Consider the following 17,912-nt stretch of genomic DNA (forward strand, 5'->3'; position numbering starts at 1 on the left):
AGTCCTGGCTGGCGGTGGGGGGGAGGCGGCGCAGATCCACGTGTGGCTGCTGCGGGGGCGCGGGGTAGAAGCCCCGGGAGCTGGCTGCATCTTACCGCAGCCGCGCAGCCTCAGCGCGGTAGAAGGCGGGTTGCCCTCGCGCGGCCCGGACCCCGCAGAGCTCTGGCCTGCGTCCCAGCACAGAAGTCACAGGCCGGGCTACCCAGCCCGCCTCCTCCTGGCCGCCCCCGCAGGGAGCGGTGTCTTCTTGCCGAAGGAAAAGACACCCGAAATTAGAACCGTGGAAGCCCTTAACCTTCCCCGACCTCCAGCCAGCTCATATGTCTTAGATTGGATGAACTATAACACTAAAAAGATATATTGGTTTACAACTTTGTCCGTTTTAGGATGACGGGTTACATTTTAACTTTCACAGGGTATATAGGCAATTATTAAAAGCGACTTGCTAGCTGCTGCCTCCAGCCTGTCTTCCTTGGTGGCACTCACCTGGGTCATTGCCTGACTCTTTTAACAGGTGCACCCTTGTTCTGTTCTAGGATCTTGACACAGACCCTTCATGGAGTGAAGTTTTCCTGTAGTCTCATTCACGCCAGTATTTTATGTGCGACATTTTCAAAAATTATGTGAAGATACATTTTTAAAGAAAATTTATTCCTCTGTGATGGAGAGGTATGAAAAAATTGGGAAAATTGGTGAAGGATCCTATGGAGTCGTTTTCAAGTGCAGGAACAGAGACACAGGCCAGGTGGTGGCCATCAAGAGGTTTCTGGAATCAGAGGATGACCCTGTCATTAAGAAAATTGCCCTTCGAGAAATCCGTATGCTCAAGGTAATTGATTCTTTAATTTTCAGGGAATCTTATAAATGGAATTTTGCTATGTTAAGCCGATGACCAGAGATGTGATTGCATGCCTTCCTTCTTGGACTTTGGTCCTCACTGACACAAATTAGAAAGTGTAGATGTGAGGGAGTCCGGCAGTAATGCAGCAGGTTAAGCACGTGTGGCGCAAAGCGCAAGGGCCGGTGTAAGGATCCCCTTTCGATCTCCCGGCTCCCCACCTGCAGGGGAATCACTTTACAGGTGGTGAAGCAAGTCTACAGGTGTCTTTCTCTCACCCTCTTAGTCTTCCCCATCTCTCTCCATTTCTCTCTGTCCTATCTAACAACAACGACATCAATAACAACAACAATAATAACTACAACAACAATAAAAAGACAACAAGGGCAACAGAAGGGAAAATAAATAAAATTTACCAAAAAAAAAGTGTAGATGTAAAGGCTGGGAAAAAATGGTGACCACTTCCAGGGGTGCCCTAGGGTATTTTATTTTTCCCCCCAAATAGCTTCTCTCCCATGTCACTTGTAGATCTGATTCTTTTAGAGTCATCAACTGTGTTCGTTCAAAGAATAAATATAGCTAGCATTCGGGTTTTTTTAAAACTATTTTTAAAATTTATTTATTTATTTATTCATTTATTATTGGATAGAGACAGAGAAATTGAGAGGGGAAGAAGAGATAGGGAGGGAAACAAAGAGACACTTGCAGCCCTGCTTCACCACTAATGAAGCTTTCCCCTTGCTGGTGGGGACTAAGGGCTTGAACCTGGGTCCTTGTGCACTGTAATATGTGTGCTTAACAAGGTGCACCACTACCTGATCCCTGAACTTACAAACTTCTATTGATATTCTTGGCCAGTTAGGAGAATTAATCATCCACCTGTTTCAAATTACTGGAAAGCCAATGGGTTTTCATTACATCTCACAGTTATCTGCTTCTTAGCATCATAATATTCTCTCTCTAGAAGCATGTGTCTTAAAGGCATGGCATAGTCATTTTAAAAAAATGTTTATTAACCCTACAAAACCATGATATCAGAAGGGAGAATTTTGTTGATTATTAGCTGGAAGGGTTTTTTTTTTTTTTCCTGTGAAGATGAAAACAAACCAGTAATAACATAGAATGAAGTGTAAGGGCTACAAATGTGTATGTGGGGAGAGGGACAGGGTAGTTTTGTTTCAAGGAGGGCATTGTGACATGTGTAGCCATATGACAAGGGAAGAACAGCCTAGTGAGAGATGAATGGTACATCAAAAAAACTGGATCTTATCTTGCTTCTCCATTTTCTCCAGGGCTATTTAGAAGTTTTCTTTGCCTTGTAAATTGAGTGTGGGGTTTTCTCTGGAGAAGGACCCTGTATGGAAAGTAGCAGATGTTAGATACATTTTCAATGAGTGGATAATGGAAAAACTTTATTTTGCAGTTTCAAGATGCTCTTTACTAGCAGGTGTTACCTATTCTAGAAAAACATTTCTGGGAGTCAGGTGGTAGTGCAGTGGGTTAAGCACAGGGGGCGCAAAGCACAAGGACCTGTGTAAGGATCCCAGTTCGAGCCCCCCAGCTCTCCACTTGCGGAGGAGTTGCTTCACAGGTGGTGAAGCAGGTTTGTAGGTGTCTATCTTGCTCTCCCCTTCTCTGTCTCCCCCTCCTCTCTGCATTTCTCTCTGTCCTATCCAATAAGGATGACATCAATAACTACAACAATAAAACAAGGCAACAAAAGGTAATAAATAAATATTTAAAAAAAGAAAGAAAGAACGAAAAGAAAAACACTTCCAAGACCCAGTGTGAAGTGCTACCATAAGAAGGGGTAGGAACAGCAGTGTTTGTATCCACCAATGTCTGGAGCTCTCTGTCCTAACCCACTCTCTCCACAAGGACTGGTTCTCAGTGTTTCTCATAGTCTGATGGACATTTTTTTACTTTCTCAACTTTTCTACAAAGGAGATAGTGATCACTGTATTTTAAAATGTTCATCAGCTCCAGGGAGTCGGGCAGTAGAGCAGCAGGTTAAATGCATGTGGTGCAAAGCACGAGGACTGGTGTAAGGATCCTGGTTCCAGCTCCTGGGTCCCTACCTGCAGGGAGGTCGATTCACAATTGATGAAGCAGATCTGCATGTGTCTGTCTTTCTCTACCGCTCTCTGTCTTCTCCTCTCTCCATTTCTCTCTCTCTCCTATCCAACAACAATGGCATCCACCCGACTCCTGTGTATATACATTTTGTAAAAAGAATTTGGTTTAGTATTTATTGATTTGGCAGTGACAGAGAGAAACTGAGTCAGAAGGGGGAGATAGACAAGAATGAAGAGGCATTTGGAACACTGCTTTACCAATTGAGAAACTTGACACAGTTGGGAGCTTGAACCGAGGCCATTACTTGTTACGTGTACACTCTATGGAGTGTGCCACCACCCAGCACTATGTATGCATTATTATGAGAAACTAAAGTACTGCTCAGCTCTAGTATATAGCACTGTCAGGGACTGAACTTGGGACCTCAGGCATGCGAGTCTTGCTCTCTAATGCTGAGCAATCTCCCCAGTGCAAGGAACTAGCCTTCAAAGTACTTTCCTTTTTTTTTTTTTTTTAATATTTATTTATTTATTTATTCCTTTTTGTTGTCCTTGTTTTTTTATTGTTGTGGTTATTATTGTTGTTGTTATTGATGTCATTGTTGTTGGATGGGACAGAGAGAAATGGAGAGAGGAGGGGAAGACAGGAGGGAGAAAAAGATAGACACCTGCAGACCTACTTCACCACTTGTGGGGAGCTGTAGGTGAGGAGCTGGGGCTCAAACCAGGATCCTTTTTCCAGTCCTTGTGCTTTGTGCCCCTTGCACTTTACACCCCCTGCAATTAACCCACTGAGCTACCACCCAACTCCCTGAAATCACTTTCTAAAGTTCAGTGCACAGATGTAGACTCCCCTGAGGTGTTTGACATGGTGGGACTAGACTATCACTAGAGTCTAACTCTTTAATTTCCAACTTTTCAGAATGTTGTGATACTCCCAACACATAATGGGATATTTAACAAATATTTGCTGAATAAGTGAATTGTGGGTATGTTTAATGAGGTTATCTTTTCTCTATATTTATTCAGTAAATACAAATAGAGCCTAGTGTGCCTAAAACAGTGTTTAGATTATCTTGTACACCCCTTTTTTTAAAAGATGTTTAACTTTTGGAAGGGAAGTAAGGTGGATTTCTTCTTCGTTCTCACTCCTGATACACTGGGTTCATCATAGTTAAATCCTGGGCCATTTGACCATGTGTTGTTGCCTGGCAAGAATTTTTGAAAAGGTTTTCAAATTGCAAAAATAAAGTGGAGGAGGAGTCTGGCGGTAGTGCAGTGGGTTAAGTGCCTGTGGCACGAAGCGCAAGGACCAGCGGCGTAAGGATCCTGGTTCAGGGCCCCGGCTTTCCACCTACACGGAAGTCGCTTCACAAGCAGTGAAGCAGGTCTGCAGGTATCTATCTTTCTCTCCTACTCTCTGTCTTCCCCTCCTCTCTCCATTTCTCTCTGTCCTATCTAGCAATGACAACATCAGTAACAATAACAATAAAAAAACAAGGGCAACAAAAGGGAAAATAAATAAATATAAAAAAGTAAAAAAAAAAAAAAAGTGGAAGTACATTTGAAGTAGACTCTGGGATGTTGAGGGAAGCCCAGAATGAGACTCAGCATCCTTCCTATCAATCTAGCATGGGGTACTCTGTCCTGGGAAAATATGCATAGGTAGATATCAGTATATTGAGGAAACTCTCTGACCCTCATGTCTTGACCAAGCAGCCTGCTGGACTTTAACAGGTCTGGTGGACAGGAGAAGGAAAGAAAGATAGGATCCAGTAGAGGTGTAAGAAATCTAGAATAAATTATGGGTGGCATAACTTGGTCCCAGATGGTCTTTGAAGTTTGGAACCTGACTCTAGGAGCACGTTGGAGACTCTGAAAACAGCAAAGTAGTGAGGACTAGACAGGTGTTTAAGGGCCCTCAGGTGTAATTCAAGGCTGAACACCAGTACCCATGAAAGGAGAAGTACTGAAACCTGGGAGGTGGTCCAGTGGATTAAAGTGTTGGATTCTCAAGTATAAGGTCCTCAGTTCCATCTCTAACATCACTGTGTGACAGAGTGATGCTCTAGTCCTCCTCTTCTTCTTCCTTTTCTTTCTTCCCTCGTCGTCGTCCTCCTCCTCCTCCTTCTTTACCAGAGCACTGCTCAGCTCTTGCTTATGGATCTGATGCTGAGGATGGAACTTGAGACCTTTGCTGCCTCAGTCATGAAAGTCTTTTTGCATAGCTATTAATGATGCTCTAGTTCTCTCTTTTCTCCTCTCATAAATAAATCTGAAAGGAAGGGAGGGAAGGGAGAAAAGGAGGGAAGGAAGAAAGAGGGAAGGGAGAAAGAGAGGGAAAGGAAAAAAGGGAGGGAGGGAGAGAGAGAGGAGAAGGAGAGAGGGAGGGAAGGTGGAAGGAAAGAAGGAAGGAAAAAGGTGAAAGGAAAGAAGGGAGGAAGGAGGGAGGGAAGGAAGGAGAGAGGGAGGGAGGGAGGGAGGAGGGAGGAAGGGGAAGTACTAAACTGAGTAAAGTACATTTCTTTGGGTCCCAGGATAGTTATAGCCCAGTGACTCAGTGAGTTTGAGTTCCTAGGGTTTTCCATACATATCACACAGAACTTGGATTTTTTTTAGAGAGACAGTGAGAAATAGAGAGGGAGAGAGACAGAGAGACATATCTGCAACCCTGTCTCATCACTCGTGAAGCTCCCTAGGGGCTTGAACCTGGGCCCTTGCACACTATAATGTAAATGCTTACACAGGTGCACCATCCACAAGTATGACATCCCAAGCTTGACCCTTGACTTGGAAATTGGCACAGTGGATAAAGTACTGCACATGCAATGCTAGGGATTGAACTGACCCATCTTTTGCATAAAGAAGGCATGAAAGTCTTTTGCATTACCATTGTACTACCTCCCCAGCCCAACTCATGGTTTCTATGGAAGGCCAAGTACAAATTCTCCTAGAGTAGTGTTTCTTTCCTACTCTTATTCCTTAACCCTGTTGATTATTTTAGAAGGCACAAAGTAATGGTTTGCCACCAACAAAGATGAGAATGGGTTGTTGGAGGGTAGGAAATTTCCATTTAAAGTGTTGCTATAGGGGTCAGGAGATAGTTTATTCAGTAGAACCTGAGTCCTGCTATATGTAAGACCCTGGGTTGGAGTGCCAGCATCACGTAAGGGCACTGTGTGTGGAATCGGGAAGATCAATGGTAGAGCCATCCTGTCATGATGATGAATGAAAAAACTGGTATCCATGAGGTCCTGGGTTCACTCCTCAGGACTGCATTTAAAAAAAAACACGAAAACTTTATTACAAACATTACAATAAAGTATATACATTGTCAATGAGAACAATATCACTCAAGAGAGTACAGATTGGTTTGTGGGAGCAGAAGTGAAAAAAGTCTAACTTTCAATTGCATAATGCATAGATAGTTATATATTACATATGCAGGGGTAAAGTATATTTATGATATTGAAATTTCATGGGAGATAAAATGTATCAAAAAGGCTCCTTTGGGTGATACATAAGAAATAAAAGGTGCATAGTGTAGGGGAAAGGTAGGAAAGTTGTGTATACTGTGTGTCAGAAACATGCTCTCATTTGAATTTAATTAGCCACAGAAAATAACAATACAGAATATTCAGTGGCCCCCTTTTCCCTCCTCTTTCTATAACCTTCCAGTGGGCTTGGAGGTCATGTGAATACACAAGGACAGAAGCCCTATTAGGAATTTCTATTTCTGATCTGGCTGAAAGCTATTGGGTGACCTTGTGTTGGTATGCTTCTAATTCTGCTTCTAAAACCCCTTCTGTTTCATTGGTTTAATCCCCCTTCTTAACACTGTATTCTATTTACATAACCACTGTTAACTAAGCACCAGCATGCCTGCAGGGCATTGGTTTAATCCCCACTGGTTCACGATGTCTTTTTGCTCTGCCCCCTCTCCTTGTCACACCCTGATTTTCACCAATCTCTTTTCGCTCCACCCTCTCTACGTCACATCCTGTTTACACCCTACTTGGCGAGTATATATAAGGACAGGATTGTGATTATAGTTAGTTTAGTTTAGCTTAGCTTAGATTGTGCTGCGTTCCACATGAATAAAGAGATACTGCATACAGCTCAGCCATGAGTCCCTGGTCGTCTGTCTCCCACCCACGAAGCTAGCCCGGCATAATGGTGCCCTGAACAGGGACTTTCAACCTTGGAAAAGCTCTAATGCCTTCCTGGAATTGAGCCACCTTGTCTCCATGATTTATGTCACTGTTTGGCATCACTTTGCTGACTTTCTGCTGAGAGGAACAGAGTACCATTGGACCAAATACCTTGCAGCAATTAGTCAGCCCCAAAGATGCAGAAGCAGGAAAATAGAGGGCCAGTAAAGAGCAGTAACAGAAGGAAAAGAAGCACAGGTGAGAAGCAGGAAGGTTGGGATCAAACACAGTGAGGAATGCTGGAGGTAAAGCATTTCAAAGGGCTGCTTTAGCTGTTAGGTCAGAGATGACTGCTGGGCACTGTCATGTTCAGCCATTGTGAATCAGTGTCATTTCTAGTTTCCTTCTCTCTACATTGTTGAACTGACTTGTTGAAATGGATTAATAACATAATTCTTTTTTTAAAAAAGTATTTATTAATTTACCTATGGGGGAGGGTGATGGTACACCTGACTAAGCACACACATTACAATGTGCAAAAACTCAGGTTCAAGGCCCTGGGTCCCACCTGCAGGTGGAAGCTTCAAGAGCTACAAAGCAGTGCTGCGAGTATGTATCTCTCTTTCTCCTCTGTTTCTGTTTCCCTATTCCCTCTCAATTTCTCTCTGACTCTATCCAAAATAAATAAATAAATTACTTACACACACACAGAGAGAGAGGGAGGGAGAGAGAGAGAGAAAAAAAAAAGAAGAGGAGGAGGAGGAGGAGAGAGTACCAGAGCTTCACTCTTGCAAATGCAATACTAGAGATGGAATCATGACCTTATGTCTGCTAAACTTGTGTTTTAGCCACTGCATAAGCCCCCAGCTCACAGTAAAATCTGTTGTGAATTGTTTTAGCCATGATTAGGATTTTCTTATGTGAGACTACAAACCTGCGTGTCTGTGAGGTTCACACTGATAGCATGATAATAAATCAGGCTGAAAGTAATACAAGATGAGGAAGTGGAGACTAGGGCAAACTGGAGACTTCACATCTCATGGCTAGTGAGTGGGTGGCTACTGCTCAGTTTCACAGACTGCAAGCCCAGGGTGCTAGATTTTCAGTCCTTTTGAAAACTTTATTATTATTTTGATTATTATTATTGTCTGAAGGTGGTATTGAACTTGGGATTTTGTAGCCTCAGGCATGAAAGTGTCTTTGCATAACTACTATGCTATCTCCCCACCCTTACTTAGTCTTTAAAAAGACTTATTTATTTTTGAGAGAGAGACAGAGACAGAGAGAGAACCAGAGCATCACTCTGGTACATGTGATGCTAGGAACTGAACTAGGGACCACATGCTTGAGAGTCCAGAGTCCAGTTCTATTATCTGCTGTATTTTCACCTGGACTGCAGATTTTCAGAACTTTTTTAAAAGTAAGAAATCAGTTGTTTGTTTTTTTTTTTAGTAGAATCTCCAGGGTTTCCCCTACAACTTGTTTGAAAATATATAGAACTAAAAAAAAAAAAAAATACAATGACTAGCAACATATCCTTAACTAGATTCAGTGATCAGTTTTTAGAATTTTGCTTCATTTCCTCCCCCCCCCCCCGCCCCGCTCCCTCGGCTGAATCATTTCTCTAGGTATGCAGAACTAGTCTCCTACAACAAAGACTTTGTTTTATGTAACCAAAATATGATTCCCGCACTCAAGAAACTGAAGAGTCGGAGCTAACTGTTTGTTAAGACCATGCCTTAACAAAGGTTGTGTTTTCCCATGTGACTGGATACAGAGTAAATGTTTCCAGCAAGAATACTACATGGGTTATTTGTGTCCACCACACTAGTTCTCATCAGGAAGTTCATGGTGACTATTTGTCCTAATTATAAAGAACATTTTCCCTTTATAACTAGTAAGTAATCTGTAGCTCATTCTTGGAAACTGTCTTGTTCCCTAGCAACTTGTGTACCGTTATCCTTGCCTGAATCAATTATAAGTTATTTTAAAATGTTGATTTCCAACAACTCTTTCTACACCTGTTTATTATAATTTTTTGTTTAAAAAAAGCTTCCCGACTCATAAATGTCCTTTTTAGCATCACTGTGAATTCATTGATTTTTTAAAATTCATATTTTATAGCACTCCACTGCTAAGATTTCTTTTTCTTTTTACAAAATTTTAAAACATTTTTCTATATTTATTAGATAAAGACATCCAGAAATTGAGGGTGTAGGGGGAGATAGAGAGAGGGAGAGCCACCTGCAGCACTGCTTCACTACTTCCAAAGCTTTCCTTCTGCAGGTGAGGACCAGGGTCTTGAACCTGGGTCCTTGCGTATTGAACATGTCCAGGTGCGTCACCACCTGACCCCTCTGCTAGGTTCCAAATAAGCTCTCATATGTTACAAACCATCACTGTCATTGTATTTTTTTTTGTAAGATTTATTTTTTAAAATAAATAAATATTTATTTAGGATAGGAGGAGAGTGAGAGAAAGAGGACCAGAATGTGCTGCTGGGGATCGAATTTCTAATCTCATGCTTGAGAGCCCTGCACTTTTATCTACTGCTCCATCTCCCAGACAACTCATGTCACTTTTTAATTCTCAAATTATCACTCATTTAGTCACTGGAGACTCCTTGAATCTGGTTCATTTGTCCTCACAGGTGCCCATCATTGCTTAAGTGCAACAAGTGTCCCAGACTGGCACTGCCACAGTGCTGCAATCAGCCCTTTCTCTATGGAGTCCTTATTCCTTTTAGGTGAGAATGAGATCTGACTTTAAAATGTTGACAAACAATTTTGAAAAAAATTCAATACCATTCAAATCAAACAAAAATATTTGCATATATGACTACAGGCTCAGCTTGGGCCTTTGGAGTCTAGATTTTACTACATGCAGGTATGCTTGTTAGAAGGGGGGGGCGGGGGGCAGATCAATTATACATAGATAGGTGCTGAGAGTTTCTGGAAGCTGATTGTCAATGGCATGGAAGGCATAGCAGAGCATTCTCTTGCCCATAATGAAAGAAACCAAACAAATCCCCTTATCAGCATCTTACCCTATTTGTTCAGCAAGTGGAGGCCTGTTTAATTTTATTTTTCCAAGATAACTGACGAACTGCAACTAGTAACAGACTGGTTTGTTTGTTTATTAAAAGATTTTGGATCCAAGTTCATAATGTGTTTATCTAGAAAGATTGCATTCCTGCTGTGTAGTGAACTCCTAAGTAATAAAGCTGCCTTGCAAATTCTTCACAAAGGAAGCAGAAATCAACAAGTTAACTCTTTACCTTTATTAAGAGACCTGGTTTGTAAGGAGATTAGATACATACCACCCTCTGCTGATGTGCTAAATGCTGAGTACATCCTGCCACATACCTTAGATGCTATAAAATAAAAGTGTTGAGGTCCAGGAAGATGCTTCAGTGAGAGAGGACAGGACTTGCATGCTTGAGATGCCTGTTTGATCCCTGGAATCTTGTATTCTTGAGTAGTGCTGTGGTTTTCTCAATAAGTAAATAAATACATCTTAAGAAAAAGAAAGAAGGGGCCAGGCAGTAGAGCACCTGGTTAAGCACTCACACTAAAATACACAAGGACCCAGGTTCCAGCCCCTGGTCCCCACCTGCAGGGGGAAAGCTTCACAAGTGGTGAAGCAGGGCCGCAAGTGTCTCTCTGTCTCTCCATTCCTTTCAATTTCTGTCTCTATTCAATAATAAATAAATTAATTAAACATAAATAAAAAGTTAAAAAAAGAAAAAGAAAATTAAATTTGTCACAGAGCAAGATAGAAACTAAATTATTTGTAGTCTATACTTTTATGAAGATGTAGTTATTGGGGACCAGATGTTGGCACACCCAGTTAACTGTACATATCATCGAGCATAAGGATCTGGGTTTGAGCCCCCAATCTCCAACTGCAGGGGGTCTACTTCATGAGTGATGAAATAGGTCTACAGGTGTGTCTCTTCCCTTCTCTAATCTCAGTGTCCTCTCTCAATTTTTCTCTGTCCTATCAGATAAAAAAGAAAGGAAGGAAGGAAGGAAGGAAGAAAGAGAGAGAGAAGCGGCGGGGGGGGGGGGAAGGCCACTGGGAGCAGTGTATTCTTAGTGTTGGCACCAAGCCCTAGCAATAACCCTAGTGGCAAAAAAGAAAGAAAGAAAGAAAGAAAGAAAGAAAGAAAGAAAGAAAGAAAGAAAGAGAGAGAGAAAGAAAGAAAGGAAGAAAGATAGGAAGGAAGGAAGGAAGGAAGGAAGGAAGAAAAAAAGAAAAAGAAAAAAGGTGTAATTATTCTATGGCATTTTTGTTGCTGAAATTACTTTATTTTCATCAAATAGAATTTCTTTTTTTTTTTTGCATTTTATTTATTTACTCCCTTTTGTTGCCCTTGTTGTTTTATTGTTGTAGTTATTATTGTTGTTGTCATTGTTGGATAGGACAGAGAGAAATGGAGAGAGGAGGGGAAGACAGAGAGGGGGAGAGAAAGACACCTACAGACCTGCTTCACCGCTTGTGAAGCTATTCCCCTGCAGGTGGGGAGCTGGGGGCTCGAACCGGGATCCTTATGCCGGTCCTTGCACTTTGTGCCATATGCGCTTAACCTGCTGTACTACTGCCTGACTCCCAGCAAATAGAATTTCTATGCAGACAACCTTTGTAGTTAATTGCAAAAGCATACTAGAAAGTTGGATTGCTTATATGGAATGAAAAAAAATTAATGTGCCAGTCTTGTATCTTTCACTCTAATTTTTTTTTAGTGTTTTATTAATCTTTTTTGTTTGGCAGCATCTGTGTTCTGGGCTTCATATGTGGGGTTTTTTTGTGTGTGAATTATTCAATTGGTAATTAGTAGTAACTGCTACTTTTGAAACAATAACCTCTTCTTAATTTCTTTCTTTTTTATTTCTTTATTGGGGAATTAATGTTTTACATTCAACAGTAAATACAGTAGTTTGTACATGCATAACATTTCTCAGTTTTCCATATAATAATACAACCCCCACTAGGTCCTCTGAAGGACCGGTTTTCTACCCACCCACCCACTCACCCCAGAGTCTTTTACTTTGGTGCAGTACACCATTCTTCTTATTTTCTATAATGTTTTTATTTAATTACATAGAATTACTAAAGAATACAGGAAATAAAAAGTAGACATTAAAGAAATTAGTCATCAAGAAACCCTAAAAGATAATTGGTAGATGACTGTTCTATGCTTCTATAAATGTTGGGTGTTCAGTCTAAAAGTAGTTTCTTGGAAAAGTATAGAAACCTAAAAGAAAAGATTGATTTCACTGGGAGTTGGGTGTTAACATAGCAGGTTAAGCTCACGCGGTGCAAAGCGCAAGGACCGGCTGTACAATCCCGCTTTGAGCCCCCGGCTCCCCAACTACAGCGGAATAGCTTCACAAGCAGTGAAGCAGGTCTGCAGGTGTCGATCTTTCTCTACCCCTCTCTGTCTTCCTCTTCTCTCTCCATTCCTCTCTGTCCTATCCAACAACAACAATAATAACTACAACAATAAAACAACAAGGGCAACAAAAGGAAAAAAATAAATATTTTAAAAAAAGATTTATTTCATATCAGATTACACCTAATATGAAGTCACAAATAATTACTGACTTACAGTTTATGCCCATATTCCCAGGTCCTGTGCTATCAACTGAAACTCTAAAATTTTAAATATTAGTTGCTATATGTCTACTACTCCACCAAGCTACTCAAATCTTTACATGTTTTCTTTTTTAAAAAATATTTATTTATTTATTCCCTTTTTGTTGCCTTTGTTGTTCTATTGTTGTAGTTATTATTGTTGTTATTGATGTCGTCGTCGTTGGCTAAGACAGAGAGAAATAGATAGAGAAGGGGAAGACAGAGGGGGAGAGAAAGACAGACATCTGCAGACCTGCTTTACCGCCTGTGAAGAAACTCCCCTGCAGGTGGGGAGCCGGGATCCTTATGCCAGTCCTTGTGCTTTGCACCACCTGCGCTTAATCTGCTGAGCTACCGCCCAGCTCCCTACATATGTGTTTTCAACAGGCATATTTTCTTGTTTGTTATTAAACGTTTTTACTTATTAACTTTGAAAGCACTCTAGTTAAAAAAAAATACTGTTGCCTGGTTAGAAATCTTTGAACTCCATCTCTCTCTCTCTCTTTTTTTTTTTTAGAATTTTTTAATCATTTAAAAAAATATTTATTCCCTTTTGTTGCCCTTGTTGTTTTATTGTTGTAGTTATTATTGTTGTTGATATTAATGTTGTCATTGTTGGATAGGACAGAGAGAAATGGAGAGAGGAGAGGAAGACAGAGGGGGATAAAAAGATAGACATCTGCAGACCTGCTTCACCACCTGTGAAGCGACTCCCCTGCAGGTGGGGAGCCGGGGGCTCAAACTGTGATCCTTATACTGGTCCTTGTGCGTGCGCTTAACCCACTGCACCACCGCCCAACTCCCTCCATCTCTCTTTTTGTTAAATAATGAAAGAGTTTCTCAACCAATTGATGCTATTATCTTTTAACTTCACAAAAACCATACAAATAACTTGCTTTATAGCTAATGTGTTTATAGCTAATATAGTAATGTGTTGCATTTATTTCTGAGTGGGCCATTTAAAATTTCATTTTTATTACATTTATTGTTAACTTCCACCCATGTGGGCTGCAGCAAACCTAAAGTAAATAAACTTTATGCTTACATGTCAACTCTCTTTAAGGCACCTCTCTCACTGATCTCCTTATCTGAAGAGTACACAGAATTTAAATCTCCCATTATCTTTGTTCTGTCTTCTCTGATAACCTTCATAACTGACCTTCCCCCTTCTTCCCAGTGTCCTTTGCTTTAGCTGAGTACTTAAGGTGGCCCCTGAAGCCATGTAAGTTGCTCAGTTTTTCTGAGTCTCTCACATATATAGGAAGTATAAATGTTACCTTTTAATTTTTAAAATTATTGGATAGAAACAGAAAAGGTGAGATAGAGAGGAAGAGAGAGAGATACCTGCAGCACTGCTTTACCACTCCTAAAGCTTTCCTCCTGTAGGTGGGAATATGGGGCTCGAACCTGGGTCCTTGTGCATTGTAACATGTGCACTCAAACATGTGTGCCACCACACAGCTCCCTGATAAACTTATTTTCTTTTCTTATCAGTATATCTGATCACTATTTGATGTTTAGCCTCTGAAGAGCCTACAGGGGTACAGGATGATGATGATATGTGTGTGTGTGTGTCCCAATATTGGTATTTGGTGAAAATGTCTTACCAAAGCAACAGAAAAGAGAATGATGAAGAATGAAGTTTTCTAGTCTGGAGATGGAGATTATAATCTAAATAAGCTTTTTAAGTAGCAAAAGTTCCTTTCATCCTTCAAAGCTGTTCTCTGAAACTAGCTTTAGAAATGTATCATGGTTTTACAATACTGTGAAGAGACTTAGGCATATTAAGAAAACATTTGCATGATAAAGTAATATGTTCTTACTTAAGACAGAAAAATCTGGGGGTCGGGCGGTGGCGCAGTGGGTTAAGCGCATGTGGCGCAAAGCGCAGGAACCGGCATAAGGATCCCGGTTCGAGCCCCCGGCTCCCCACCTGCAGGGGAGTCGCTTCACGAGCGGTGAAGCAGATCTGCAGGTGTCTCTCTTTCTCTCCCCCTCTCTGTCTTCCCCTCCTCTCTCCATTTCTCTCTGTCCTATCCAACAACGAATTGCATCAACAAGGGCAATAATAATAACCACAACGAAGCTACAACAAGAGCAACAAAAGGGGGGAAAAATGGCCTCCAGGAGCGGTGGATTCATGGTGCAGCCACCGAGCCCAGCAATAACCCTGGAGGAGGAAAAAAAAAAAAAAAAGAAAAAGAAAAATCTGATGGTACAGAAAAATGCAAAGCAAAAAACAGTAGCCTGGGAGATGGCATATTGGATAAAGTATTGAATCTCAAACATGATGTTCTAAGTTTGATCTGTGGCATAAACAGAGTGGTACTCTGTTGGTATGCTTTTAAAAACCCCTTCTGTTTCATTTGGTTTAAATCCCCCCTGCTTAACACTATTCTATTTACATAACCACTTCATTCTATTTACATAACCTCTGTTAACAAGCACCACCTTCCCTCCAGGGCATTGGTGGTTTAGTGGTAAAATTCTCACCTGCTCCACCCCCTCTCCTTGTCACACCCTGATCCTCTCCTTGTCACACCCTGATTTTCACCAGTCACTTTTCTCTCCACCCTCTCTGCGTCACATCCTGTTCACACCCTACTTGGGAAGTATATATAAAGACAACATTGTTCATTTTAGTTAGTTGTTAGTTTAGTCTAGCTTGGTATAGATTGCGCTGCGTCCTGCATGAATAAAGAGATACTGCATACAGCTCAACCATGAGTCCCTGGTCGTCTGTTACCCGTCAGTGAAGCTCAGCCCGACAGTACTCCTTTCTCTCTCTCCTCTCTCATTCACAAATAAATAAATATTCGAAGATGGTATGTTAAATGTATATATATAAAGGAAATCTATTTTCCCCTTTCCTCTCCATTCTCATTTCCCTGAAACAACCAGTTTCATTCTAAAGGATTTCCTGTGCATATATTTCCCTTTAAAAAACAAATACAAAAACCAAACCCAAAAAAAAAGCAGGGGAAAGGTTTCCAGTTGATAAGTCTTTTCTTCCTCCCGTTCCCCACTCTATCCCTTACCCCCTCTCCAGATGGTACCTTCATGAACCCATTTCCGTAAAAACAAACAAACACCCAAAAAGTGGCAGGAAACATTGGTTGGGAGGAGGCTTGATCAGTGAGTAGATGTGAGACTTTTATGCATAAGGTCTCAGGCTCAATCCTTAGTTCTGTATATGCTAACTGAACTTCCATTGCTCTGATCTCTTTTTCTTTCTTCCAATAAATATTTACATATATATATATACAAGTAGTATCACATTATATACTTTTCACAGTTACATGTTATTTCATCATTTGAATGAACTATTGAGTCCTAGTTTTTATTTAACTAATTACCTGTTAATGAATATTAGAGACTTCCCAATGACTGAAATCATATGCACATTTGAGAGTATGGTGTGGATAGGAAGCATGAGTTTTAACAAATGAATAGGGATAATAAAGAGGGAGTTCACTGCTACTTCAATTTCTGGTTCCCAGAGTTACAGATTCTAGCTCTTAAAAACATTTTACCATGTGGTCGCTGTTGGTCCATACATATACCCTCAAAGGGCTAGACTATAGATTTCATCATTCTATTAGGCTGTCTGCTTGTAGATGAAGTATAATAGTAGAACCAACAAATCTCATGGTCACATGCTAATGTCATGCTGTACAATGGGCTTATGTAACACTTTAAGTGTGGACCTCCATGTCATAAAAGCAGTCTTGCTATAAGTTCTTGGATTGTATGCAGGTAAGAAAGTCAAATTGCAGGGGTTAGGCGGTGGCGCAGTGGGTTAAGCACACGTGGCACAAAGCACAAGGACAGACGTAGGAATCCCGGTTTGAGCCCCCAGCTCCCCACCTGCAGGTGAAGCAGGTCTGCAGGTGTCTATCTTTCTCTCCCCCTCTCTGTTTTCCCCTCCTCTCTCCATTTCTCTCTGCCTATCCAACAATGAACAGCATCAACAATGGTAATAATAATAACCACAATGAGGCTACTACAACAAGGGCAACAAAAGGGGTAAGAATGGCCTCCAGGAGCGGTGGATTCATGGTACAGGCACCAAGCCCAGCAATAACCCTGGAGGAAAGAAAAAAAAAAAAAAAAGAAAAAGAAAATCAAATTGCATGTCTCTAGCAGCTATCAGTTCTAGTAGGGACAAAAATTACTCCTTTGACATAACAGCTGACAATAAAGGACAATGCATATCAGGACCTTACCATAAATTTTTGCTATGAGGAGGTAGGTTACTCATGAGTATACGTTTGCAGATCATGCCCAGAGAGTGGGACTGTGCAATGGGGTCATGTGTAACCACCCCTGCCGCCCTGGCTACTTAGTACATGGCTTCATTATACAAGCAGTGGAGGACAGAGCATGCTGACAGTGGTTACAATTAGGCAGTTTTAGGCCACCCAGCCACTTGATGTCCCATGACCAGAAAATATATCTTCTACCATTGTTCCTCTGTGGGAGGAGCTCTGTGCTGGGCATCAGTCCAAGGTTCAAAGATCTTCAAGCTCTGTGCTCACTCCCATAAGTGAATTTATACCTCTTCTCCAAATATTTTTCTAGTATTTATTTGTTTATTTAATAGGACAGAGAGAAATTGAAAGGAGATGGGATGATAGAGCAGAGAAAAAGAGATACCTGTAGACCTTTTTCACTACACCTGAAGCTCTCCCCCCACCCCCGCAGGTGGGGACTGGGGCCTTGAACCCAGGTCCTTTGTTCATGGTGTACGTTTGACCAGGTGCACAACATACTTTTTTTTTGTCTTGCACCTTCTAAACTCTAAATCAACCAGTTAAGCTGTTTGCTACTGCCTAAAGGTCCATACCTATCTCAGATCCTTTCTTTCTCCATTTAGAGGGAACCATCAGGGCCACTGCCTGAATCTCTGCTCAGTGGGAAAATTCCTTTCATCATTGTCCTTCAGAGCTTCTAGTGAGTGGAGTCATAGTGTGGTGACAGTCATTTTCAAGTAATGCCAGCATGAGAAGCTGATCTATCTCCAAATGGAACTTGAGGCTTTCCTCTTCCATTACTTGAAAACTCCCATTAAACATCCATGCAAGCTGAAGGAAAGGTGACAGTGGAACAAAATAAATGGCAGAGGAGAATAAGCTCCCTATTTGCTACTTGCTTGTATCCTCTGGGCCAGCTTGCAAATGTATAGTTTGGGGGCAGGCAGAAATAACTCAC

At 41.2% G+C, this 17,912-nt stretch overlaps 1 protein-coding gene across 5 annotated transcripts in view; it reads left to right on the top strand.

The window, feature by feature from the left end:
- Positions 1–468: 468 nt before the first annotated feature.
- The window catches only part of CDKL1 (cyclin dependent kinase like 1), a 70,412-nt gene continuing 52,968 nt past the window's right edge, over positions 469–17,912 (top strand). For 2 of the 5 annotated variants that reach the window (XM_060175002.1, XM_060175003.1), the window contains exon 1: positions 472–829. In XM_060175002.1, coding sequence (XP_060030985.1) covers positions 662–829 — 168 coding nt within the window. In that variant the 5' untranslated portion in view covers positions 472–661. Of the gene's footprint in view, positions 830–17,912 lie in introns of all 5 variants that reach the window. The other 3 variants (XM_060175004.1, XM_007535788.3, XM_060175001.1) reach the window with 3 other exon arrangements.

Source organism: Erinaceus europaeus, chromosome 16, assembly GCF_950295315.1.
Source record: "Erinaceus europaeus chromosome 16, mEriEur2.1, whole genome shotgun sequence".
In the NCBI taxonomy this organism is placed as follows: Eukaryota; Metazoa; Chordata; class Mammalia; order Eulipotyphla; family Erinaceidae; genus Erinaceus; species Erinaceus europaeus.